The sequence below is a fragment of the Lissotriton vulgaris genome, chromosome 7, assembly GCF_964263255.1.
Source record: "Lissotriton vulgaris chromosome 7, aLisVul1.2, whole genome shotgun sequence".
NCBI classification, from domain to species: domain Eukaryota; kingdom Metazoa; phylum Chordata; class Amphibia; order Caudata; family Salamandridae; genus Lissotriton; species Lissotriton vulgaris.
Genome location: NC_141695.1, coordinates 1,083,458,610 through 1,083,484,616, shown reverse-complemented (window position 1 = coordinate 1,083,484,616; position 26,007 = coordinate 1,083,458,610). Strand labels below are relative to the sequence as shown.

At 46.3% G+C, this 26,007-nt stretch overlaps 1 protein-coding gene across 1 annotated transcript in view; it reads right to left on the bottom strand.

The window, feature by feature from the left end:
• The window catches only part of LOC147702954 (protein bicaudal C homolog 1-A-like), a 344,675-nt gene that overhangs the window by 66,346 nt on the left and 252,322 nt on the right, over positions 1–26,007 (bottom strand). The window contains exon 14 of the mRNA XM_086931525.1: positions 726–846. Within this exon, the coding sequence (XP_086787651.1) occupies positions 726–846 (121 nt within the window). The remainder of the gene's footprint in view (positions 1–725; positions 847–26,007) is intronic.

Here is a 26,007-nt window from a genome sequence, read left to right as displayed (position 1 = left end):
AAGTAGGTCTATTTGAATAGACTACCATTACAATATCACATCGTTTCTCAAATGTCCACCTCTCAGGACTATATTTTTTCAGAACAACATAGTGGAGTCCTCATTTTTTCTCCAAAGAAATGTAGATTGGCGTGCACTTCCTACAGGGTCCAGCAAAACCTTGTGTTAACATTCATATGACTTTTTTGTAATATTCCCTTTGTCTGTAAGTACAGATGATGTTCTTTATTAAACAGTGTGCTTCACACGTACAGTTGTACCCCCAGTGTGGAAGAGTTACTGTACTTAACAACCTCTATGAATTGTTTTTATCTGCAGCTAATGTTAAAAATGACAATGAAGATATCTTCTCGGGAATATAATGCATGAAATGCAATGTATTGCTTTGTTTTCTTCCTCATATGAAAACAAGTATAAACGAAAAAGGTATAACTTATTAGGGCTACCGCTAACCCGAATTTTCCTATTTTAGTAGTACCATTAAATTGATGGTGCAAGTAGGGATGTTTCGTGTTTTCCTTCATACATAATTACCATAACATCTTGCAACCTTTTTTTATATTTCTTCATTGACTTTTTATTAATACGAAACAAAAACAAAGAAAGAACATAGACTCCCACTAGGCTTTCCATAAATACAGCAACAACCATTCTACAGATTTCAATAATAGCCCTTTTTAGTTCTAAACATTTTCAATAAATTAGCTATACGTATTTTCTCCTACCGCTTTTAACCTTTCCTCAATGTTAGCTGTTTCACTTGATGAAGTAGAAGCCATAGTGTCCGCTTGATTTTGTCTGCTCTTTGTCTCTTGCATGAAACATCTTTGAAGATCTTTTATATTTCTGAAAGCACAAGTAAGAAATTGACCTAATTACATAATGTTAAAATTGACCACGTTCTGAAATTTCCAACAAAACTCTGAATATTGGAATATGTTTCTCATTATTTACCATTAACATTTTTTGTGGAATCTACAGAACATGTTAAGCTAAACACATTTACCTGTAACTCTAACATTCCGCATCATTAACCAGACTGCTCTCATTATTTTAAAATGCTTTAAGAAGAAAAACATACAATCCTTTGGTTTTTTTTGCGAGCCCACACAATTATTGAAAAAGATGCATCAGGGCACACCTACACTCCAAATGAAATAAAGAAATAATTGCTTGATTCATCTACCGTACCAGCATGTTCCTATATGTGAGGAAGTCAAAACAGGAATGTCAGGTTTTAGAAAAACTTGCATAATTTACCACATGGACAAAGTCCAGAGATGTTTCTGTTTCTCTAACCATATAAACAAGCATTTGCAATGCAATAGGTCTCGCATTATTAAAGTTTGAGCTATTGGTGTTGCATTATTTAGCAATCCCAATAGCTCAAACTTTAATAATGCGAGACCTATTGCATTGCAAATGCTTGTTTAAAATAGTTAATGATCTTTTATACAGAATGAAGTTTCAAAGTCTGCAAGCGCTGAGGAACAACTACACTGTCACCCACAGGCAAAGGGATGCATGCAATCAATCTCATGAGAAGAACAATTACTGGTAGCCGAGTGGGGGCGGCACCTACAGCTTGCATCCAGCACTATGCAGTTGAAGGTGCATTAGCCAGCTGAGCAATCCTTAGAAGCTACATGGCATATCACAATTTCTTAGTATGTAAGTTCTGAAAAAGTCAAACACGCCAAATGTATTAATTTAGTAATCTGACCAGCGCTTAATTGGTGTCAGCGGTTGTGGGTTGTCGGCACCAACACTCTTGTGGGGGGTGGGAGGGTGTCTGGACTCACTTTGTATCATCAGACTTTGACCCAGAGCAACAGAAGGGAAACAAGCATTTGCAATGCAATAGGTCTCGCATTAGGAAAGTTTGAGCTATTGGTACTGTAAAACACACTTTTTTTATTTATGTCTTGGTTTTGAAAATAGCGAAATTAATAGCTTTGCCATTTACAATACCAATAGTTTTAACTTTCGCAAATGTGACACCTATAGCATTTGTACTGCAATATGTGTTGTATTTAAGTGACTTAGATGTATTGATATTACAAATAACAATGGCTTTTATTTTTTTTAAATAATTAATACTTAAATAAAAGTTATTGTCATTTGTAATGGCAATAGCTTAAACTTTTGTAAATAACTTTTGTGAAGATTATGTTCTGTGTATTTTATTGTGACGAAAATCCAAGAACAGAAGTGAAATATTAACATCTTTTTGTGAAATTTGTAATAAAGCTTGAAACATTGAGAGAACATATTTGAACCAGTTGTTGTTGAATGGTTGCACAGATTGATGCTGTGGTGGCGCTGAGTGATGTTGTGGTGGCGACGAGTGGTGCTGTGGCGATTAGTGATGCTGTGGTAGTGCATAGTGGTGTTGTGGTGCCCCTGAGTGATGCTGTGGTGGTGCTGAGTGATGCTGTGGTGATGCAATAGATAGATAGAGTAAGTGTGATAGATAGAGTGAGGGCGATAGATAGATAGCGTGAGGGCGATAGATAGAGTGAGGGCGATAGATAGGTAGAGTGAGGGGGATAGATAGAGTGAGAGCCATAGATAGAGTGAGGGCCATAGATAGAGTGAGGGCCATAGATGGAGTGAGGGCCATAGATAGATAGATAGATAGATAGATAGATAGATAGATAGATAGATAGATAGATAGATAGATAGATAGATAGATAGAGTGAGGGCCATAGATAGAGTGAGGGTGATAGATAGATTAGAGTGAGGGCGATAGATAGATAGATAGAGTGAGGGCGACAGATAAATAGACAGATAGAGTGAGGGCGATCGATAGATAGAGTGATTACGATAGATAGAGTGAGTGATGGCGATAGATAGAGTGAGTGATGGCGATAGATAGTGAGTGATGGCAATAGATAGTGAGTGATGGCAATAGATAGAGTGAGTGAGGGAGATAGATAGATAGATAGATAGATAGATAGATAGATAGATAGATAGATAGATAGATAGATAGATAGATAGATAGATAGATAGATAGATAGATGGATAGATAGATAGATAGATAGATAGATAGATAGATAGATAGATAGATAGATAGATAGATAGATAGATAGATAGATAGATAGATAGATAGATAGATAGATAGATAGATAGATAGATAGATAGATAGATAATGTGAGGGCAATAGAGGGAGGGCGATAGAGTGAGTGTGATAGAGTGAGGGCGATAGAGAGATAAAGTGAAGGCGATAGATAGATAGAGTGAAGGCGATAGACACTGTGAGGGCAATAGACAGATAGAGTGAGGGCGATAGATAGAGTGAGGGCGATAGATAGATAGAGTGAGGGCAATAGATAGATAGAGTGAGGGTGATAGATAGATAGAGTGAGGGCGATAGATAGATAGAGTGAGGGTGATAGATAGAGTGAGGGCGAGAGATAGATAGATAGAGTGAGGGCGACAGAATATTTCACGCTCTTAGCAATTGTTTAGTTTTTTTTTTCTTTAGAAAAGCATTTGATCATGATAAAATTGTGCTTGGCTGAAGGAAGGTCTTTCTTTGGGATAGGTTCTGCTTAACATGTTGAAATCCAACTTTGCAATGTTGTGTCAAGCATTGGTTGGTCCTGTTAATATAATAGGCATATCGCTACTCTAGAGGCCGCCTGGAATAATGGTGGAGAGGTGAATCAAAACAAGGTTATGTTTCTCTTTTTTAGAAATGATGCAGACATGAAATGGCATGACTTGCAATAGTAATTGAAACCCAATTACTGTTTCAGTAACCTGACAGCTTCTAAAAAGTAGAAACCTGGATTTCTCGGCGGACATTCGGGGACCCACAAACCCCGATCCTGCGCGCATTGAGGGGTGCAGCTGTGACGAGCTGTGTGTGCTCACGGAGAAAATTACTATTTTTATTACATATTTTATTCTGTTTGTGCATTACACACACGCAAACACAAACACATATATATTCTGAATACCAGCCGACTTAAAAACAATATTATAGTGACAGCGGTGTCTTAAAATTAGGTACAGGCTTTTAACAATTTAAAAAAAATGTGAACAAAAATGGTGAAGTGGGTCCGCGGTTGCGCACACCGCCTCAGTTAAAGCCTCTGAAGAGAAGCATATGGAGCTTCGAAACGCGTCAGGCAGATCCATTACGGAGCGTCATCTGCAAGCGGATCCCCGTCCCTACCTACACATAAATCAAGCTGCTGCTCGTGTGCTACTTAAAGGTGGACAACTTTTGGAGCGATAATATATATATATGTACCCACATGTATTTACAATTAATATATACATATAGTATATTCACGAACACACATACATCTTTATTTATTTATTACGGACACGTGGTATAGCAGAACTCATCCTGGTGGGGACTCTCGGCGCTGCTGCTGAGAAGTATAGACATTCTAAAACAACCAAAGCTTGAACCTGTTCTTGAGAGCAGTGAGAACCGGGCAGTAACGGCAATGAAGAGGGCGTTTATTTCCATGATATGGGGCTGCATAATCTATGCTTATTTAGATATGTATAGATTAACATTTATATGTGGTTGTAGAGAGGCAGTTTAACATAGTTATGCATTGGATATTATATACACACACACGTATGTTCAATATGTAATCATAGGCGTGCAGACATGTCTGTGCACATTTTTCTCGTGTCTGCAGTATGCACCCCCTCATCTCATCTTTCCTTGAATGTGTGAATAAACCTGAATTAAACCCTCTCTTGTGACGCGCGGCAGGTGCCGATAGCGTCCCTTCACCCGTGACTGCTCCTCTTAATAACAGCTGAGAGAGTGTGTGTGTGATGTCTTATCCTGGTTGTGTCTTCTCGAGCAACCCCCCGACACCTGTCTCCTTCAGGCAGGCTTCTCGTTGGTAAATATGATTGTCACCTCTGTACTGTGTGTGTGTATGAGAGAGGGGGGGCAGATTGTGAGAGGGGTTGTGTGTGTAACAGACAGATTATGTGCGCGTGTGAGAGAGATTGTGTACGTGTGTGTGTGCGAGAGAGAGATTTTGTGTGTGTGCCTTTATGTCAGATGGTACGTGTGTGCACAATAGAGAGAGAGACAGGTTGTATGTGTGTGTGCGAGAGACTGTGTGGAAGAGATTGCAAGTGTTTACATCGGAAATATTGTGTTTGAGTGTGTGTGTGAGAGAGACTTTGTGTGTGTGCAAGTGAGAAATATTGTGTGTGTGGGACGTGTCCACATTCAATTATTACAATTACCTAATATACGGTCACTCAAATATGTCGGCCGTTCATCCATCCAGGATGTATTGTGACATGCGAATTGTACAGGCTTTTACAAACTAATCGCGCAGGGCCTTTAAGCAAATAAAGAAAGTCATGATCACAGCATGCCGACAGGCGCCCCACGCTGCTAACTAATATCACCTCTCCCGGAAAGGACCTATAATTAACACAGCAGGTCTTCCAGAGAGGAGCACTCTAATTCAATGAACGTGCAAAAGCTGTTCATGTGAAGCACGTTCACAGACCAGAATCTGCTCGTGGGAAGCGCGTTCACAGTTTGCTACCTCGTACTTTTTGTTTGCTTTCGATACTTGCACAAGTGCCACCATTGCCTATGTAACGTGTCTTCTTGTGTTTGAGCGTCCTCCATGTATTGCAGCATTATATCTCTACTTATACTTTGTACGCTTTTGTAACCTGCACACATGTCACTTTTGCCTCATGTAATGTAACTTTTGAAATTTGTTCACTTGTATTGTTCTCTTAAATCAGTTCTGTTCCTTTTGTAAAGCGCTCTGACACCTTCGGGTAAAGTCTGCGCTATAATAAAACGCATAAAGAAAGAAATAGAAAAAAACCCACAAGAATACAATGGGCAGCTTGCTGCTTGAATGGGGAGGGGTGGGAGAGCCGCGCACGCATTGTGGGCGTGCACATTGCTGTGGTCTGCGGCTCGTGCCCAGTGGCGGAGCCTGCAGGCTTCACCGTGCTCAGGTCGGTGTGTGCTGCGCAGCTCGTGCAGCCCAGGGATGGGGCCGCTGGGACAGGGACACATGGCGTGCCGCGGTTTGCAGAGGTCTCGGAGGTGGGAGCCGCTGAGGTACTGCTACTGTGGTCGGTGGTGTTGTGGGGGATGCCGGGGTGTACTGTAGTGGCGGGGGAGGAGCGCTTTGCTGCGTGTTGATGGGCCGACAACAGAGGCTGCCGTGTCGTAGAGAGGCTCTGCTGTTGGGATGCGGCGGTGGGGGGCTCTTCCTCAGCGCGGGAGTGGTAGAGAGTGCCACCATAGCCTATTTAACGTTTGTTCTTGTATTTTAGTGTTCTCCATTTATTGCAGTATTACACCTCTACTTGTAGTTTGTACGCTTTTGTAACCTGCACACATGTCAGAGTTCCCTCCTGTAATGCACCGGTAGCTTTCTCTTGTAGTTTGTTCACTCATGATTGTGACTTTTGCCTCATGTAATGTAACTTTAGCTTTTGTAATTTGTTCACTTCTAATGTTCTCTTACATCAGTCCTGTTCCTTTTGTGAAGCGCTCTAACACCATCAAAAAACGCATAAATGAAGTAATAAAGAAAATTAAATGGGGCGTGGTGGTGTGGGACGGGAAGGTGGTGGGTGCGGAGATAGGCAGTATGGCTGTCGGAGGAATTTAAGAGGCTCTGCAGTTGGGATGCGGCGGTGGAGGGCTCATCCTCAGCGCGGGAGTGGTGGAGAGTGCCACCATTGCCTATGTAACGTTTGTTCTTGTATTTGAGTGTCCTCCATTTATTGCAGTATTACACCTCTACTTGTAGTTTGTATGCTTTTATAACCTGCACACATGTCAGTTTTCCTTCCTGCAATGCACCGTTAGCTTCCTCTTGTAGTTTTTCTAATGTTCTCTCACATTAGTCCTGTTCCTTTTGTGAAGCGCTCTGACACCTTCAAAAACGCATAAATCTATACTAATATAATAAAGAGAGAGCCCAATCCTTTGAGACAGGGTAATCTCAGGAACCACAGCACCAATCACAACACCCAACACAGCGTTGGAAAGGGCAGTTGCAGCAGAAGGACATAGGCTATGCAGACGCCCACCATATACATTTAAAAGGTAAAAGAACTGTGCCAGCAAAGTAGTCCCTTGTGGGCATGTCTGCGTTGTGCTGTCGGCATGTGCTGGGGGCGTGAGAAACGCTGGGGGCGTGTGGTACGTTCCGCCCTTCATGTCTCATATCGTGTGCTGTGGGCGTGTGCTGGAGGTGTGGGCGTGTGCGGGGCGCGGGATTACGGAAAAAGAGCGAGCGTTGTGCCCAATATTTTATTGTTTTTTCTTCCCAGGTTCTGTACATTCCAGCTCCGGGTGTCCACCCTGCTCCCTTTAAATACCCCTGCAACCCATAATCATAACCCACCCTTACTCCTTAAAATATCCCAACACCCTTAAACACTAACCCATCTTAACCCTATAAATATACCCTGTACCCCAAAACCCAAACCTAACCCTAAAAATACCCCTGTACCCAAAAACCCAAACGTAGCCCTGAACCCAATAAATACCCCTGTACCTCAAAACCCAGACATACCCCTGAATCCTAAAAATACCCCTAAACCCCAAAACCCAAACCTAGCCCTGAACCCTAAAAATACCCCTGTACCCCAAAACCCATACCTATCCCTAAACCCTAAAACTACCCCTGTACACCATAACCAGAAACTATATCTGAACCCTTAAAATACCCAAACACCCCAAAACATATACCTCAGTACCCCAAAACATATACCCCTATACCCATACTTACCTTATCCAAACATTAAAAAAACTTGCTTTCACCATTCATGCATTTACAACTAATTTCGCTGTAAATGTATGCGAGGTAAAAGCATATAAAATGTAGTGCCATGCGTTATAATGGCAATGTGGAGTCATTGTACTTTTGTAATGAAAGTATGCGGAGTGATGGTATGCGGAAAGAAAGTTACGGAATAATGGGTGTTTACCCTCCCCCGGTAAGTACCTTGGTGGCACGGCGGCCCACATCTCCAGCAACATACTCATATTTTTTCACCACCGATTTGAAAAACGCACAGGTCTCTCTCTTTGATGGCCAGCACTGACATACACTTTTAGACACACCTCCTGCCACCAGTTCTAGAATTGCTAACTTTAGAGCTGGGGAGCTACGTTCGAATCTCGGCATCAGCTCAACATTCTGTGATTCCAGGCAAATCGCTTTGTCTCCCCGTGCCTACCACAAATTAATGTGTTCTTCTGTAATGTAAATTGTGCCCATGCCATGTTGTCGAGTTCGCGCTATATAATATTGCAAGGAAAAATAAAGTAGGGAAACTCGAGTTCACACACTACTGAACGCGCACTCTTAAGTGCATCAACAGTGCACTGTGAATTGGAGAGTTTCACAGGCCTGTCACAGATAAGAAATGCTATCAAAACGAAATCCTACAAAACAATATACTACTGGCCGGCAGCAATTCATAACCGGACAACGTCGGAACGGGCTGCTAGTATATGTATATAGAGATAACTCTAATCACTAGTATATGCAGTAGACCTTTGTACTCTCTACCATTCCTATGTGACTCTTAGAGCATATCCATTTGTATCCCTTCCTTATGTATATAGCGATAACTCTAATCACTAGTATATGCAGTAGACCATTGTACTATCGACCATTCCTATGTGACTCTTAGAGTATATCCATTTGTATATCTTCCTTGAGTGACTTTACTACTTGTACATTTGCAATTTTCCTTTTTGTTTGTATCTCCTCCTTCTGTGACTTTACATCTTGTACATTTTCAATTTTTTCTGTTTGTATCTTTTATGTAACGCATGTAATTCTAAGTCCTTATGTTTTGCAACTGGTTCTTATGTAAAGAGCTCTGACACCTTCGGGTAAAGATTGCGCTACAGAAAATCGCATTAAATAAAATAAAATAAAATAAATAACCGGAAAACTTAAGAGCTCTGCGTCTTTTATTTATTTTGTATTTTAAAGTTTTAAATAGCACTAGCTTGACCCGTGGGTATCAGAGCGCTTTACATATACACAGGAAATAAAGGTTGCATTACAAAGCAAGATCGAGGAAGCAAAAAAGATATATACAAACACATAATAATTAGGCAAACAGTACCACGGAGGGAGACAAAAAAAATGTTTTTTTTTAGTGCTGTGTTTTATCATTCACATCGCGGCCAGGAGGCACATTTCCCTTCTTGGGCTAGGGCCCATGACACATTGGCTACGCTAATAGCAAGGTGGCACTTGGAGTGCACACCGGTTGACGCGTTGATGTATGAGTGAAATAACAGCATGTAGATGTCCCCCTTAAATCAATCTAAAAACAAAGCATTTGGCCTCAGTTTCCTCCAGCACCCTGGTTAACCCCTTCGCTGCGGCGGCTATTCCGCCGCAGCGCTAAGGGGGTGGGGCACCCGCGCGGCGACTCCATACTAGTGACGGAACCGCTCCGTCACAGCTCGCGGTCGAGCTGTGCTTGTGACGGAACGGTTCCTCCTGCCCATTAAAGCGTAAGCGCAGGCGCGAAAATCAGCGCCGCACAGGCGCGGCGAGCGGGCCGTGACGGAACCGTTCCGTCACAAGCACAGCTCACCCGTGGCTTGTGACGGAGCGGTTCCGTCACAAGCATGGGAGGGGTTAAGCTCCTTGAGGTAATTCAGATAAAAGGATGTATGCAAGAGGAGTGTGCACAGCACAGAAAACACAACATTACACGATAAAATAACCCATGAACATGGAACCTTTTAGGCAAACCAAAGAATACTGTCTTCACTCATGACAGAGTAGTAATAAATAACATTGTACCCTACAGGAGTTGACGCAGTCTCTATAGTCTATGTACATAATTCACGGCGCGCGACCACAACAGAGCGGTATGTAATGTATGCTCACCAAACCATAGCAAAATGCGCGGAGGACAGGCAGGGTGTTTCTTGATTCCTTCCTGGCTGTGGTGCAGAGTGCCCCGCTGCTGTGTGTCCCCGGGGCTTGTTCCTGTGGGGTGCTCTGGGCTGCAGTGCCTGCTGCTCCATATGGTACTTTCGTTTCTTTAGTACAGCTCATACCCCTAAAGCATTATGACTCGCCATTATGTTCTTCAGAGAACCTATAATTATTTATCCTTTCTCTTGTTGCCTCTAGCTGTGTCAATCATTCTGCCATTTTAAAAGCTCATGCATTCATTCTACTTTCTCTTCTGAGCCAGTCCTTCTTCTAAATCTTGATTGAATTGTGCACCGAATTTCGGAAGCCCACGTGGGCAAGCTTCGTCTTGAAACTAGGACTCCCGAACTTGCTGGCCCAGCAGCCCTGCCCTTCAAAACAGCTAGAGTTTTGATTGCCCGAGCACAGCTTAAGCTCGCTTCCCATTGGCAGGTCGAACCCTCAGCTCCCGCAGCAGCATGTGTGAGGCGGATGTTGCTTTTCCATCCTTCCCTGCTCCGGCCCTTGCATGCCCCGCTCCTACCATGGAGACCCTGATCCAGGACGGCTGGTTTCGGGAGGCCAGCATCCTGTGGCCGGGGCAGGCGCTGACCCTGGAGGTGGAGGAGGTCCACTGCCAGCGGAGGTTTGCCTATCAAGATATCCTGCTCTTCAGGAGGTGAGATGCGCATGCGCCACCCTGGGTACACACTGCAGATTGACAACCACAATATTGCCAGGGTTATTAGAGGCTTCAAACATTCTAATTACTATGGATTCACAGCGGATATTGTATTTGATTGCAGTTGCATTTATTTAGCGCATCGTGTCCTTGATGATGCACTGAAGCGCACTCGGCAGACGTGTAGGCAGGTTGCGCTCTACATCATACCATACTATTGTATCATAGTAGAGTCTTTAGTCTTCGTGCAACGGCAACCGTGTTACCGACTTGCTGCAGTACAGACTATGAAGTATAGAATTTACTGAAACCAACCTATATGCTCCCATATTGTGAACTCTACCTAGTGAAGTAATAAAGAAAATTAAATGGGCCGTGCTGGTGTGGGACGGGACGGTGGTGGGTGCGAAGATGGTCAGTGGTGCTATCGGGCACCGGAGGTAAATGTAGAGTGAAGCTTCCACATGGCGCCGCCCGCGCACGCTTTGTGGCAGACGCGTCTCACGTGCGCTTCCACAAAGCAGAATCTGCAAGAATCTGAGTGTGCCCCGGTCTGTCTCCCTTGAGAGGCATCTCAACAACAATAGAGAGCGAGACCTAAAAAGTGGAGCAAGGAAGAGCCAGAGAAGGAAAACAACACCAAAAGGAGACAGAAGGGGTGGAAAAGAACCAGCACCAGAAAGACGGACAAGCTGAAATGAGACTCACAGTCAAAACTTGGACTTCTGCACCTCATTTCTTGTTTGTGTTTATTAAACAAATTAAGCATTAGATTAGGCCATGTGGGTAATGTGTATGAGGTCAGTCGACTCTTAAGGCACAGCAGATATATTTATAATCCACCTTTGTAAAGCGCACAATCACCCGTAAGGGTCTCCAGGCGCTGGGGGCGGTCAGGAAGATTAAGCAAGCTATTGCTCAGAGTCACATGGTGCTGGGCTAGCCTGCCGCCAACGCCGGGGATCGACCCGCGATCCCCAGATTCCGGAGTTAGGCAGCCTGGCTACTGCGCCACACCTCTGCCATGAATCTTGCTGTGTACAGGGCTATCTGCAGCTTCTGCTTTTGTTCTTCACCCTCAGCAGTGCATCCAGCAGTGAATGCCCTTGCTTGAATCCTGATGGTGCAATGAGCAAGGGACTCACATCTGAGTATACCCTTCCACGCTTATGGTGGACAAAATGATTCAGAAAAGGGGGTGGTCATGAACAGAGTGTCTGAATTAAGCAGACCACTCTTACCCAGTCCAAAGATCAGGGCTTGATCCATCACAGTTTTTTAGCTTACTGCACCATCCCAGCTCAGAAGCTGGCTACATGCAAATTAGTCTGTTCCTGTCCCAGTGCATGATGGGAACAGGGCAAACCAAACTACCAAGCCAATTCTTATACTGGGTAGGAAACAAGCTACCGGGGACCGGTTTCTGGCATTTAAGCCGTTGTCGGCCCGGCTTGCTCGAATCCTGATGGTGCAATGAGCAAGGGACTCACATCTGAGTATACCCTTCCACGCTTATGGTGGACAAAATGATTCAGAAAAGGGGGGTGGTGATGAACAGAGTGTCTGAATTAAGCAGACCACTCTTACCCAGTCCAAAGATCAGGGCTTGATCCATCACCATTTTTTAGCTCACTGCACCATCCCAGCTCAGAACCTGGCTACATGCAAATTAGTCTGTTCCTGTCCCAGTGCATGATGGGAACAGGGCAAACCAAACTACCAAGCCAATTCTAATACTGGGAAGGAAACAAGCTACCGGGGACCGGTTTCTGGCATTTCAGCCGTCGTCGGCCCGGCTTGCTCGAATCCTGATGGTACAATGAGCAAGGGACTCATATCTGAGTATACCCTTCCACGCTTATGGTGGACAAAATGATTCAGAAAAGGGGGGTGGTGATGAACAGAGTGTCTGAATTAAGCAGACCACTCTTACCCAGTCCAAAGATCAGGGCTTGATCCATCACCATTTTTTAGCTCACTGCACCATCCCAGCTCAGAACCTGGCTACATGCAAATTAGTCTGTTCCTGTCCCAGTGCACGATGGGAACAGGGCAAACCAAACTACCAAGCCAATTCTAATACTGGGAAGGAAACAAGCTACCGGGGACCGGTTTCTGGCATTTCAGCCGTCGTCGGCCCGGCTTGCTTGAATCCTGATGGTGCAATGAGCAAGGGACTCACATCTGAGTATACCCTTCCAAGCTTATGGTGGACAATATGATTCAGAAAAGGGGGTGGTGATGAACAGAGTGTCTAAATTAAGCAGACCACTCTTACCCAGTCCAAAGATCAGGGCTTGATCCATCACCGTTTTTTAGCTCACTGCACCATCCCAGCTCAGAACCTGGCTACATGCAAATTAGTCTGTTCCTGTCCCAGTGCATGATGGGAACAGGGCAAACCAAACTACCAAGCCAATTCTAATACTGGGAAGGAAACAAGCTACCGGGGACCGGTTTCTGGCATTTCAGCCGTCGTCGGCCCGGCTTGCTCGAATCCTGATGGTACAATGAGCAAGGGACTCATATCTGAGTATACCCTTCCACGCTTATGGTGGACAAAATGATTCAGAAAAGGGGGGTGGTGATGAACAGAGTGTCTGAATTAAGCAGACCACTCTTACCCAGTCCAAAGATCAGGGCTTGATCCATCACCATTTTTTAGCTCACTGCACCATCCCAGCTCAGAACCTGGCTACATGCAAATTAGTCTGTTCCTGTCCCAGTGCACGATGGGAACAGGGCAAACCAAACTACCAAGCCAATTCTAATACTGGGAAGGAAACAAGCTACCGGGGACCGGTTTCTGGCATTTCAGCCGTCGTCGGCCCGGCTTGCTTGAATCCTGATGGTGCAATGAGCAAGAGACTCACATCTGAGTATACCCTTCCAAGCTTATGGTGGACAATATGATTCAGAAAAGGGGGTGGTGATGAACAGAGTGTCTAAATTAAGCAGACCACTCTTACCCAGTCCAAAGATCAGGGCTTGATCCATCACCGTTTTTTAGCTCACTGCACCATCCCAGCTCAGAACCTGGCTACATGCAAATTAGTCTGTTCCTGTCCCAGTGCATGATGGGAACAGGGCAAACCAAACTACCAAGCCAATTCTAATACTGGGAAGGAAACAAGCTACCGGGGACCGGTTTCTGGCATTTCAGCCGTCGTCGGCCCGGCTTGCTCGAATCCTGATGGTACAATGAGCAAGGGACTCATATCTGAGTATACCCTTCCACGCTTATGGTGGACAAAATGATTCAGAAAAGGGGGGTGGTGATGAAAAGAGTGTCTGAATTAAGCAGACCACTCTTACCCAGTCCAAAGATCAGGGCTTGATCCATCACCATTTTTTAGCTCACTGCACCATCCCAGCTCAGAACCTGGCTACATGCAAATTAGTCTGTTCCTGTCCCAGTGCACGATGGGAACAGGGCAAACCAAACTACCAAGCCAATTCTAATACTGGGAAGGAAACAAGCTACCGGGGACCGGTTTCTGGCATTTCAGCCGTCGTCGGCCCGGCTTGCTTGAATCCTGATGGTGCAATGAGCAAGGGACTCACATCTGAGTATACCCTTCCAAGCTTATGGTGGACAATATGATTCAGAAAAGGGGGTGGTGATGAACAGAGTGTCTAAATTAAGCAGACCACTCTTACCCAGTCCAAAGATCAGGGCTTGATCCATCACCGTTTTTTAGCTCACTGCACCATCCCAGCTCAGAACCTGGCTACATGCAAATGAGTCTGTTCCTGTCCCAGTGCATCATGGGAACAGGGCAAACCAAACTACCAAGTCAATTCTTATACTGGGAAGGAAACAAGCTACCGGGGACCAGTTTCTGGCATTTCAGCCGTCGTCGGCCCGGCTTGCTTGAATCCTGATGGTGCAATGAGCAAGGGACTCACATCTGAGTATACCCTTCCACGCTTATGGTGGACAGAATGATTCAGAAAAGGGGGTGGTGATGAACAGAGTGTCTGAATTAAGCAGACCACTCTTACCCAGTCCAAAGATCAGGGCTTGATCCATCACTATTTTTTAGCTCACTGCACCATCCCAGCTCAGAACCTGGCTACATGCAAATTAGTCTGTTCCTGTCCCAGTGCACGATGGGAACAGGGCAAACCAAACTACCAAGCCAATTCTAGTACTGGGAAGGAAACAAGCTACCGGGGACCGGTTTCTGGCATTTCAGCCGTCGTCGGCCCGGCTTGCTTGAATCCTGATGGTGCAATGAGCAAGGGACTCACATCTGAGTATACCCTTCCAAGCTTATGGTGGACAATATGATTCAGAAAAGGGGGTGGTGATGAACAGAGTGTCTAAATTAAGCAGACCACTCTTACCCAGTCCAAAGATCAGGGCTTGATCCATCACCGTTTTTTAGCTCACTGCACCATCCCAGCTCAGAACCTGGCTACATGCAAATTAGTCTGTTCCTGTCCCAGTGCATGATGGGAACAGGGCAAACCAAACTACCAAGCCAATTCTAACACTGGGAAGGAAACAAGCTACGGGGGACCGGTTTCTGGCATTTCAGCCGTCGTCGGCCCGGCTTGCTCGAATCCTGATGGTACAATGAGCAAGGGACTCATATCTGAGTATACCCTTCCACGCTTATGGTGGACAAAATGATTCAGAAAAGGGGGGTGGTGATGAACAGAGTGTCTGAATTAAGCAGACCACTCTTACCCAGTCCAAAGATCAGGGCTTGATCCATCACCATTTTTTAGCTCACTGCACCATCCCAGCTCAGAACCTGGCTACATGCAAATTAGTCTGTTCCTGTCCCAGTGCACGATGGGAACAGGGCAAACCAAACTACCAAGCCAATTCTAATACTGGGAAGGAAACAAGCTACCGGGGACCGGTTTCTGGCATTTCAGCCGTCGTCGGCCCGGCTTGCTTGAATCGTGATGGTGCAATGAGCAAGGGACTCACATCTGAGTATACCCTTCCAAGCTTATGGTGGACAATATGATTCAGAAAAGGGGGTGGTGATGAACAGAGTGTCTAAATTAAGCAGACCACTCTTACCCAGTCCAAAGATCAGGGCTTGATCCATCACCGTTTTTTAGCTCACTGCACCATCCCAGCTCAGAACCTGGCTACATGCAAATTAGTCTGTTCCTGTCCCAGTGCATGATGGGAACAGGGCAAACCAAACTACCAAGCCAATTCTAATACTGGGAAGGAAACAAGCTACCGGGGACCGGTTTCTGGCATTTCAGCCGTCGTCGGCCCGGCTTGCTCGAATCCTGATGGTACAATGAGCAAGGGACTCATATCTGAGTATACCCTTCCACGCTTATGGTGGACAAAATGATTCAGAAAAGGGGGGTGGTGATGAACAGAGTGTCTGAATTAAGCAGACCACTCTTACCCAGTCCAAAGATCAGGGCTTGATCCATCACCATTTTTTAGCTCACTGCACCATCCCAGCTCAGAACCTGGCTACATGCAAATTAGTCTGTTCCTGTCCCAGTGCACGATGGGAACAGGGCAAACCAAACTACCAAGCCAATTCTAATACTGGGAAGGAAACAAGCTACCGGGGACCGGTTTCTGGCATTTCAGCCGTCGTCGGCCCGGCTTGCTTGAATCCTGATGGTGCAATGAGCAAGGGACTCACATCTGAGTATACCCTTCCACGCTTATGGTGGACAGAATGATTCAGAAAAGGGGGTGGTGATGAACAGAGTGTCTGAATTAAGCAGACCACTCTTACCCAGTCCAAAGATCAGGGCTTGATCCATCACTGTTATTTAGCTCACTGCACCATCCCAGCTCAGAACCTGGCTACATGCAAATAAGTCTGTTCCTGTCCCAGTGCATGATGGGAACAGGGCAAACCAAACTAACAAGCCAATTTTTATACTGGGAAGGAAACAAGCTACCTGGGACCGGTTTCTGGCATTGGTAGTTTGGTTTGCCCTGTTCCCATCATGCAGTGGGACAGGAACAGACTAATTTGCATGTAGCCAGGTTCTGAGTTGGGATGGTGCAGTGAGCTAAAAAACGGTGATGGATCAAGCCCTGATCTTTGGACTGGGTAAGAGTGGTCTGGTTAATTCAGACACTCTGTTCATCACCACCCCCTTTTCTGAATCCTTCTGACCTTCGTCACTTTGCCACTCTTCAAGGTCTGATATTCCATGCCCATCGCAGGGTTTCTGTATTATGCAAGGAAATCTACATGTATTAGCACAACTCGAAGGAGACAAAATGACTAGCACGCCCCTTCCATTATTTCGTTTTTTCCCCCATAAATAATAGAAAAAACAGATAAGGATCATTCCAGCTTCAAATCATCTATAAAATGTCACAATTTTAGTCCAACCAAACAATGAGATCATTCTCCAAACTCACTTAAAGCTTTCATAACAAACAATGTTCATTTTAAAATATAACTTGATTTCATATCCTAATGCCCCTCACTGAATCAGCATAGCTATAGAAACTACGCAGAACTGTGTGTCCACAGAACCACATCCTCATTTATAATGTCTTCTGTAGTCGAACCACTTCCTATAGAATGAAAGCAACCACGCTCAAGCATTATAGGGGTCATACTCTCCTCATCACCAGGGCCATTTCCTAGCAACACATACCTTATAACAATATGTTGGATAACACTCTGCAGAGAACGCAGCGATTATCATTTTAAGGAAAGGCAAAAAAGGCATTGACTGGCATCCCTCTATGCTACAGCGCATTTTAACGTTCAAGAATACTTGTACAGCACAACTTTTTCATTAAGGAGCCATGTCAATCAGAGCAGACCCCCTCCTCCTCAGGAGGGGGGGGGGGTTGCAGCCAAGGAAGCCTGGTTTTCAATGCTCAGAACTGCGGGATGCCTCTGGCACTCTTGCCAGTCCCCCAGTGGCAGGTGGCATAAGGAGAGTGCGCTGTAGAGAAACGGAGAGCAACAGATGAGAGAGAGAAAGGGCGAGGAGGAAAGAGATTGGATGAACAGAGATCAGGTAGAGAGAGAGATGGAGAAGAGAAAGAGAATGGATGTATGGAAAGAGGGGATGGTGGAAGGGAGCAGGGCTGCATGGAACATATGTAACAGGGTTATTTTTGGTTCTAATTGCAGCCCTTATGGAAATGGGGACCGCGGGCGAGATGCATATCTGCTCCGCCAGTCCGTACCATTTCTGAATATTAGCGCATGATCTCCAAAGCCATCCGTGGTAACAAATGAACTACCTAGCTGCCAAACTGCAACTTTGAGGTGAGGGCACACTACAAGCATGCCATCCCTTGTGTGGTACAAGATCCAGAAGACCCATAAGGTAATGTTCCTGGAAACCGGCTTTCACTACGCACATCACATGACTCTCTAAATGAGCGAATGCCTACTTCTCAGAAGCCCACAACTAAAGACCTGCCTGTCTCTTCACCATTTGCAACCTACCCACTAACGGATTTGACAACTCTTCCCATTCTGAACCACCCTACAAAACCTCAATGTACAGCGCTTTTTTAGACATACTTGCTCATAAACAGGCTCTATGCGTTTTCATGCACTCTGTGGTTACACTTGCACGTTGCATACTCCTGTTGCAACATAGAGCATGCCGGTGTCCTCTACTGTGCTCTATGATACTGATAATCAAATAAAACAAGCATCCCCTGCAACTTTCCGACCTTCCAGCAGTGCTCCAAAAGAGAGGGTGCAGTCTTGGCAGATGAGGAGTGCACACTTTTTGTCCGGTGTGGGACTTGGGTAGGAGGAACAGGCTGCCAGCAAACACGAAAGACAGCGAAACCGAAAGCAGCTTGGGCTGAGAGTGAGAGGGTGGGGGCTGCCCGCTCATACGCGCTCTTTGTTATGGAGAACGAAGTCCGGCAGCTGAAGTCCCGGTGCCAGGAGGGGGCCCGGGTGAAGACCAGCACTGCGGAGCTCCCATGCCGAAGCTGACCCACTGGCTGACGAGGGAGACAGGGACACGGAACACGCTGAAAGAGCCCGATGAGTGTGTGTGGGGGGGGGTGTTCGTGTGTGTGTGTGCGTCTGTGTGTGTGTGTGTGCGTGTGTCTGTTTGTGTGTGTGTGTGTATGTGCGCGTGGCGGCGGGGCATGGGGGGTGTGTGTCTCTATGTGTGCGTGAGTGTATGTGCGCTTGTGTGTGTGTCTCAGTGTGTGCGCTGGTGTGTGTCTGCTTACAAGGAGCTATGTAGACAGGAGATGGTAAACGCGTGCGTGACCTGATCCGATTACGGCAGGCGGCTCGTGCACATATCTTGTCTCCCTTAGCTCCTTGTAAGCAGAACTGATCACAATAGGCCTCGCAGTGATGATCGCTTCGCAATCCGTTCGCAGGTGCGAGACCTAAAAAGAAAATTAGATGTATTCACAAACAATCACCACTAGGGACTTGACCCTGCCCAGGAGCAGCATTTAGTAAATGGTGTAAAAATCTGCAGGCAGAATGAGACGGATTAGGAAGCTGACAGACCCATAATTGACTGCCTTTTACTGGATAGTCAAAAATTCACTTTTCAAAAATCCGATGATTCCAATTTGCTAGAATAGTTGAATTTACTTTGTGACAATATTCTCTAGTGGTTTACTCATCTTATCCAGCTACTGTAATTTACACAAAGTATTTTTTATATTATTTAATAAATTGAGAGAAACCTAAAATAAGGCAAGACTCAGTATAATTCACCACTACCAGCAATGGTAGATTTTATGACAGGAGATTAGCATGGATGAAAGGAAAACTGGAAATTTCTATACTCTCAAAGAGGAGACGCAGCATTTCCTCCGAAAGAGGTGGTAGAGGAGGTAAAATTAATTCAAAAGTGACAGAACAGAATGGAGAAATATTAATGCATAAATGCTTATGGTTGAGTGAAAGGATTATGTTTGCTAGTGATTTGACGGAATGTTATGTTAAGCCAATTTTCAGAGAAATAAATTGCATCCTTAGCAGAAAATGATAGTGGGTTAGGGCATATGCAAGATGTAGGTTCCCGCTTCCATATCCATTGAGTTTCAAGAGTATGTTTTGAAAAGGAGGTGTCTATATAAGGACTTCTGTAAGGCTTGAGTTAAAATAACACCAACAGGTATCACTTAAACATAGTAAATGCCCCTTACTATAAATAACCTGCTGGGATCCCTCCAAAAGGTAAGAGGAGAAAGAAGCCAAGACCCAGTAGCAGAGACCATTAAAGGTATTAAGGGCCTGATTCCGATGTCGTTTGGAAGGCCTCCGCATCGGATTTGGATTTTCCGGATCCGATTCGTAGCCCTTTTTTCCAACCAAATCGTACACAGGTCCGGACTACCAAGTACGATGCGAAGATCACATACTCGTCGACCGAATCATTTCCCAACTCAATCCTGTCTGTACAACTCGTTCGTAGACGAATCGTGCCACGCAATGGAGCCGGATTTTGAGCAAGCAAGCACAATGCACGATTCGGACAGCAGTATCGACTCGGTCTCAGCGAGATGAAACGACTGTTGGAATCGTACTTCGAGGGGCCGTAGCAGGCCCCCTTCATCCGGAGCCCTACAAATCTGTCACATGTGGGTGTCCCTAATCCAAACATGCACAGTGTGGCGGGCAACATGGGGTGCCCACAACAGGGTGTACGCTTTTCCCCACCCACCCCCTTTTGATATGAGAGCCTGCGTACACGTACAGTATACAGGATCACATAGAGTTCAATGGGAGTCTGAGCAAACCGAGTCCGTAAGCATTTGTATGCATCATACACACTCGTCCGGACTCCAGGAGCACGATTCGCTTGTAAAGCCCTACGGATCAGAGTCGCACGGAGGGCTTTACTAGCAAGATTAAAATCAGGCCCTAAGCGTTAAAATGCAGTATTTTAAGCAACTGTACTATACAGTAATTATCACTGAATGTCTTGAGATGATGCAGTGCACAGATCAAAGCACTTAAATTGATCATTAAGGGGTTGATTACGATGGCGGCATTGTTTCGTATTTGGGACCGCCCGCCTACAAGGGGGCAGTCTCACATACCATATTAGAGCAAGACCTCTATATAGAGCAAGACCTCTGACCTCCTGGTCAGGAAACTGCTCTCCCTTCGTGCAGCTCCGTCGTAGTGCCTCTGCCCCCAGCGCTGCTTCAGGCCGGTGTGCAATGCTCCTATTCTGAGCTTCACTCCGTGAGGTCCTTCTGCTGCGTGTTCAGGCTCACTCTGTCTTTTTTTGCCTTTGCTCACCTTTGAATTTCTTTGCCCTTTTCTCACTTTGTCTGTTTTGCCCATTTCTCACTTTGTCTTTTTGCCTATTTTTTCACTTTTCCTCTTTTTATCACATTCTCCACTTCATCTTCAAAACAACCATTAACAACATACCTCCATTCCAGCTCCCACGCAGAAACAGGAACAAGAGCTCCGACTACCAGCTCACCACCTCCCTCAGCAGCTCCATTCCAACCATCACGGATGACGACCCAAACACTGCAGCCAAATCTTGCACAAATTGATCACCAACTGCACCCACACCATTGCCCCCCTCAAGAGAACCACCAACACACATGCCAAGAGAGCTAGCTGGTTCTCCACCGAACTCCAAGAATCCAGACAAACCTGTAGAGGCATCAAAAAGATCTGGAGAAACTCAAAAACAACAGTAGCACATGACAACTTCAAAGCAGCCACCAGCCCACACACTTTTCATCAGAAACACAAGGAAGAAGGTACTCCAGGACAGAATATCTGCCCACGCACCCAACAGCAAGGAACCTTTCAGCATCATCAAAGAGTTTGCCCAACCCACAGTGAGACAACAGACATCCCCCCCTCCCAGGACCTCTGCAACAAACTCAGCTCCGACTTCCACCACAGAATCAAGACCATCTATGACAACTTTGATGACCAAAACCAACATGTGGAACCCGCACCTCCCACTCCCGACACCACACAGCCAACAGTTGACTGCTGGACCCCTCACATCACCGAAGATACCCTGAAGACAATTAAGTAAATCCACTCCAGGGCACCCATAGATCTCTTCCCCCTCACATCTACCACAGAGCTGCAGACATCATCGCCCCTGAACTTCACTGAACCATCAACCGCTCCCTCGAGACCACCTCCTTCCCTGACGACTAGAAACAGACCGAGATCAACCCTATCCTGAAGAAACCCTCAGCGGACCCCACCAACTTAAAAAACCTCAGATCCATCTCTCTACTCTCGTTTCTGGCGAAAGTCATCGAAAAAGACATCAACAACCAACTTTCCTCCTTCATTGAAGAAAACAACATCCTCAAAACCTCCCAATCTGTCTTCAGGAAAAACCACAGCATCGAAACTACCCTCCTAGCCGCAACAGGTGACATATGCTCTCTCCTCGACAGAGGGGAGACTGTGGCCCTCATCCTCCTAGACCTCTCCACAGCCATCGACACAGTCCCTCTCTGCACCCTAGCAAGAAGACTCCATGGCGCAGGGATCCGGGACAAGGCCCTTAACTGGATCTTCTCACTCCTCTCCAGCAGAACACAGCGGGTCAGACTCCCAACCTTCCTCTCGGATTCCACACCGATCGCCTGTGGAATTCCCCAAGGATCCTTCATCAGCCCCACCCTGTTCAACATATACATGGCCCCGCTCACCCCCATTGTCAGATCCCATGGACTCAACATTGTATCCTACGCAGATGACACCCAATTCATCCTCTCCCTATCCAAGAAATCCAACATATCTAAACATAACTTTCAAGAAGGAATGGAAGCAGTCGCCAAGTGAATGAAGAGCAGCTGCCTACCACACAACACAGAAAAAAATGAAGTACTCATCATGGGCCCACACCCCAATGCCTGGAATGACATCTGGTAGACCCCAACCTTCGAGAAACCCGCCCACCCCCATGGACCACACACACAACCACAGAATCATCATGGACTCCGAACTCAAATGGACCACCAATCATCGCCATCTCATCCTCCTGTTTCCACACCCTATAACTCCTGAGAAAGACCTGCAAATGGACACCTCCTTGAGCACAGAAAGACCGCCACCCACGCCCTCACCAGCAGAAGGCTCAACTAAGGCAACGCTTTCTATACTGGAATCAACAAGAACCTCACCCATAAACTCCAGAATGTTCATTACGCATCCGCTGGACTAGTCCTTAACCTACCACGTCACTTCCACATCACCCAACACCTGCGTACACTACATTGGCTCCCCATCGAGAAGAGAATCACCTTCAATCTTCTCACCCACACCCAAAAAGCCCTCCACAACACCGGACCTGAATACTTGAACTACCACCTCAAATTTCACGCACTCCAAAGATCCCTCTGCTCAGCCCAGCTTTCCCTTGCTACGGTGCCTTGCATCAAGAAAACCAGAACAGGAGGTCGTTCCTTCTCCTTCCTCATGACCAAGACATGGAGCACCCTCCCGCTCCACCTCAGACAAACGCCAACACTCTACAAGTTCACGAAGGACCTCAAGATCTGGCTCTTCGATGGATCTCCTTGAACATCCTGGACCTGCGCTCCTCCCCCCCCAGCTTCTTGAGACCTACTCAGGTGAGTAACTGCACTTAACAAACCTATGATTGATTGATTGATTTACGATGGTGGTGGTCGCAGGGGATGCGGTCAGCAGCCCCGCTGAAATACAAAAAATAGGGTGCAGACATATCCCTGAACTACGTGGAAGGCACCACGCGGTGCCTGACACATGGTACAGGGATATTTAGGGGGGCACCTAGGACCCATGTCCCAGGCCCAGGGGGTAGGGGAGCACACTTTGAGCCCACAATTCCATTTCTGCCAGTTGTTTTGCAGCGGATTGACCGCCACAAAACAACCAGAAGAGAGGGATATCATAATCCCTACGCAATGCAGGGACTATCGCTTGTGTCGACGGGCGGTCAAATTGAATCCGCCCGTCTGGACCATGGCGGTCGGTCTTTTCTAATGGGAACGCTTCTGCCCGCCATTGTAATAGAGCGGACGGAAAACCACATTACGATGGCTGAGGGACCGTCACCGACAGCCTGTTGGTGGTGGTCCCTTCGCCATCGTAATCAGCCCCTAAGTGTTTTTCAAAACTGAAGAGTAAAATGGCTATAACAGTAATCTCTCATTTTTGAATTTTAGTTGTAGCCTTGTGAGCAACAAGGTTAACTAATCATGTTTTTGCCAACAAATCTCTCAAGTAGGTAACATAGAGCACACACACAGACTTTTACTTTGCTCTTAATACATATCACTACACAGCTGCCCCCTCCTCCCTAAACCAAAGGTGTTATCAATGTGTAAAAGATTACCAGGTACCAGAATGTAAACAAATCACTCCTCTGTAGTTCTTCGTCTGCCTATATACTGCCTCCTGGATACATTGGGGACATTGATTATGTGGTGTGAGCCTTACTCCTAAATAATTCCAATGTAATGCTTGAAGATTTCAAGGAATGACTTGCAGATCAAGATAATAATTGTGCTTGATTTGTGTTGGATTACATTGCAAACATCAATCACATGCAACCCATCCATAAGACTATGCTCAGTAATTGGCATTTCTGCACTGTCTTTGGCTCACAATATTGTCACATTGCATCTTTCACTCTTTTAATAACAGTTTTTTTAACCTAAAAGCCATTGAAAGAGCTTGAACTGGGTCTTCCATCAATCAATCAATCAGGGGTTTATAGAGCGTGCTACTCACCCGTGAGGGTCTCAAGGTGCTGGGGGGCAGTGGTTCCAGATCAGTCGAAGAGCCAGGTCTTGAGGTCCTTCCTGAATGTGTGTAGGGTCAGGGAGTGTCTGATGTTCACAGGGAGATTGTTCCATGTCTTGGCTGCGATGTAGGAGAAAGCTTCCCCGACGGTTCTGTTTCTGAGGATGCGGGGGACCTGTGCCAGGAAGAGGTCGGCGGAGCGGAGGTTCCTTTTGGGTACCTGGAAGGATTTTCTCTCGTTGAGGTAATTGGGTCCAATGTTGTTGAGGGATTTGTAGGCGTGGGTGAGGAGTTTGAAAGTGACCCTCTTCTCGACAATGAGACAGTGGAGGGCTCGTAGGTGTTGGGTCATGTGTTCATGATGTGTGTCCCGAGGACGAGTCTGGCTGTGGCATTCTGGATGGTTTGGAGTTTGCATAGTGGGCATTGCCGTAGTCTAGTCTGCTGGCTATAAGTGCGTGGGTGACGGTCCTTCTGCAGGCAGAGGACGCAAAAGCAGTTGAAACTAGTGGAGGCGACTGCGTTGATCTGGCGGTTCATGGAGAGTGAGGAGTCAAGGATGATGCAGAGGTTCTGAGTTTGGTCTATAGGGGTGGGAGGGTTCCCGAGGGCGGAGGGCCACCTGGTGTTGTCCCAAGCGGAGGTGCAGGGTCCGAGGATGAGGACCTCGATCTTCTCTGAGTTGAGCTGCAGGCAGCTGTCCATCACCACCCCCTTTTCCTAAATCGATTTTGTCCACACTAAGTGTAGGAGGGTATACTCAGACGTGAGTCCCTTGCTCATTGCACCATCAGGATCAAGCAAGTTGGGCCGACGACGGCTGAAATGCCAGAAACCGGTCCCCGGAAGCTTGTTTCCTTCCCAGTATAAGAATTGGCTTGGTAGTTTGGTTTGCCCTGTTCCCATCATGCACTGGGACAGGAACAGACCAATTTGCATGTAGCCAGGTTCTGAGCTGGGATGGTGCAGTGAGCTGAAAAACGGTGATGGATCAAGCCCTGATCTCTTGACTGGGTAAGAGTATCCTGCATCATTCAGAAACTCTGTCCATCACCACCCCCTTTTCCAAAATCGATTTTGTCCACACTAAGGGACGTCCGCATGGGCTGCGGAGTCCCCTCCTGTGCGATTAGGATGTGACCGCCACCCTGGCGGTCACATCCTCTATTTTTAACATTGCTGCGGGTGCGGCTTCAAGCTGCACCCGCGGCAATGTTAAAAATACAGTCATTGCATTTGCATGCAGAAAGAGGCAGGCACCTTGCGGTCCCTGCCGCTTTCTGCATACAAATGCAGGGGGGTACCATAGGTACCCCCCACCCCCCCATCACCTAGGGGGCCCGCAACGGGCCCCCGCAGTGAAGTTACACATGCTTTTCCACGGCGGAAAAGCCGCCGCGGAAAAGCATGTTTTACATCCCATCGTAATCTGCCTGACGGTGTCTGAGAGACACCGTCACCAGATTAGAGCTTTTCCACTGCGGTTGTAAGCCAGCCGCGGCGGAAAAGCTGCGGACGGAAACCAGGACCCACCAGCCATCCTAATGTGGCGGTGGGTCTTTGGTCAGTCCGCTGCGGTTTTTCCGCATCCTCTGGGCCGGCGGTGGCTTCCGCTGGCCCCGAGGATGCGGAAAAACCGCAATCCTAATGAGTCCCTTGGTGTGGGAGGGTATACTGAGACGTGAGTCCCTTGTTCATT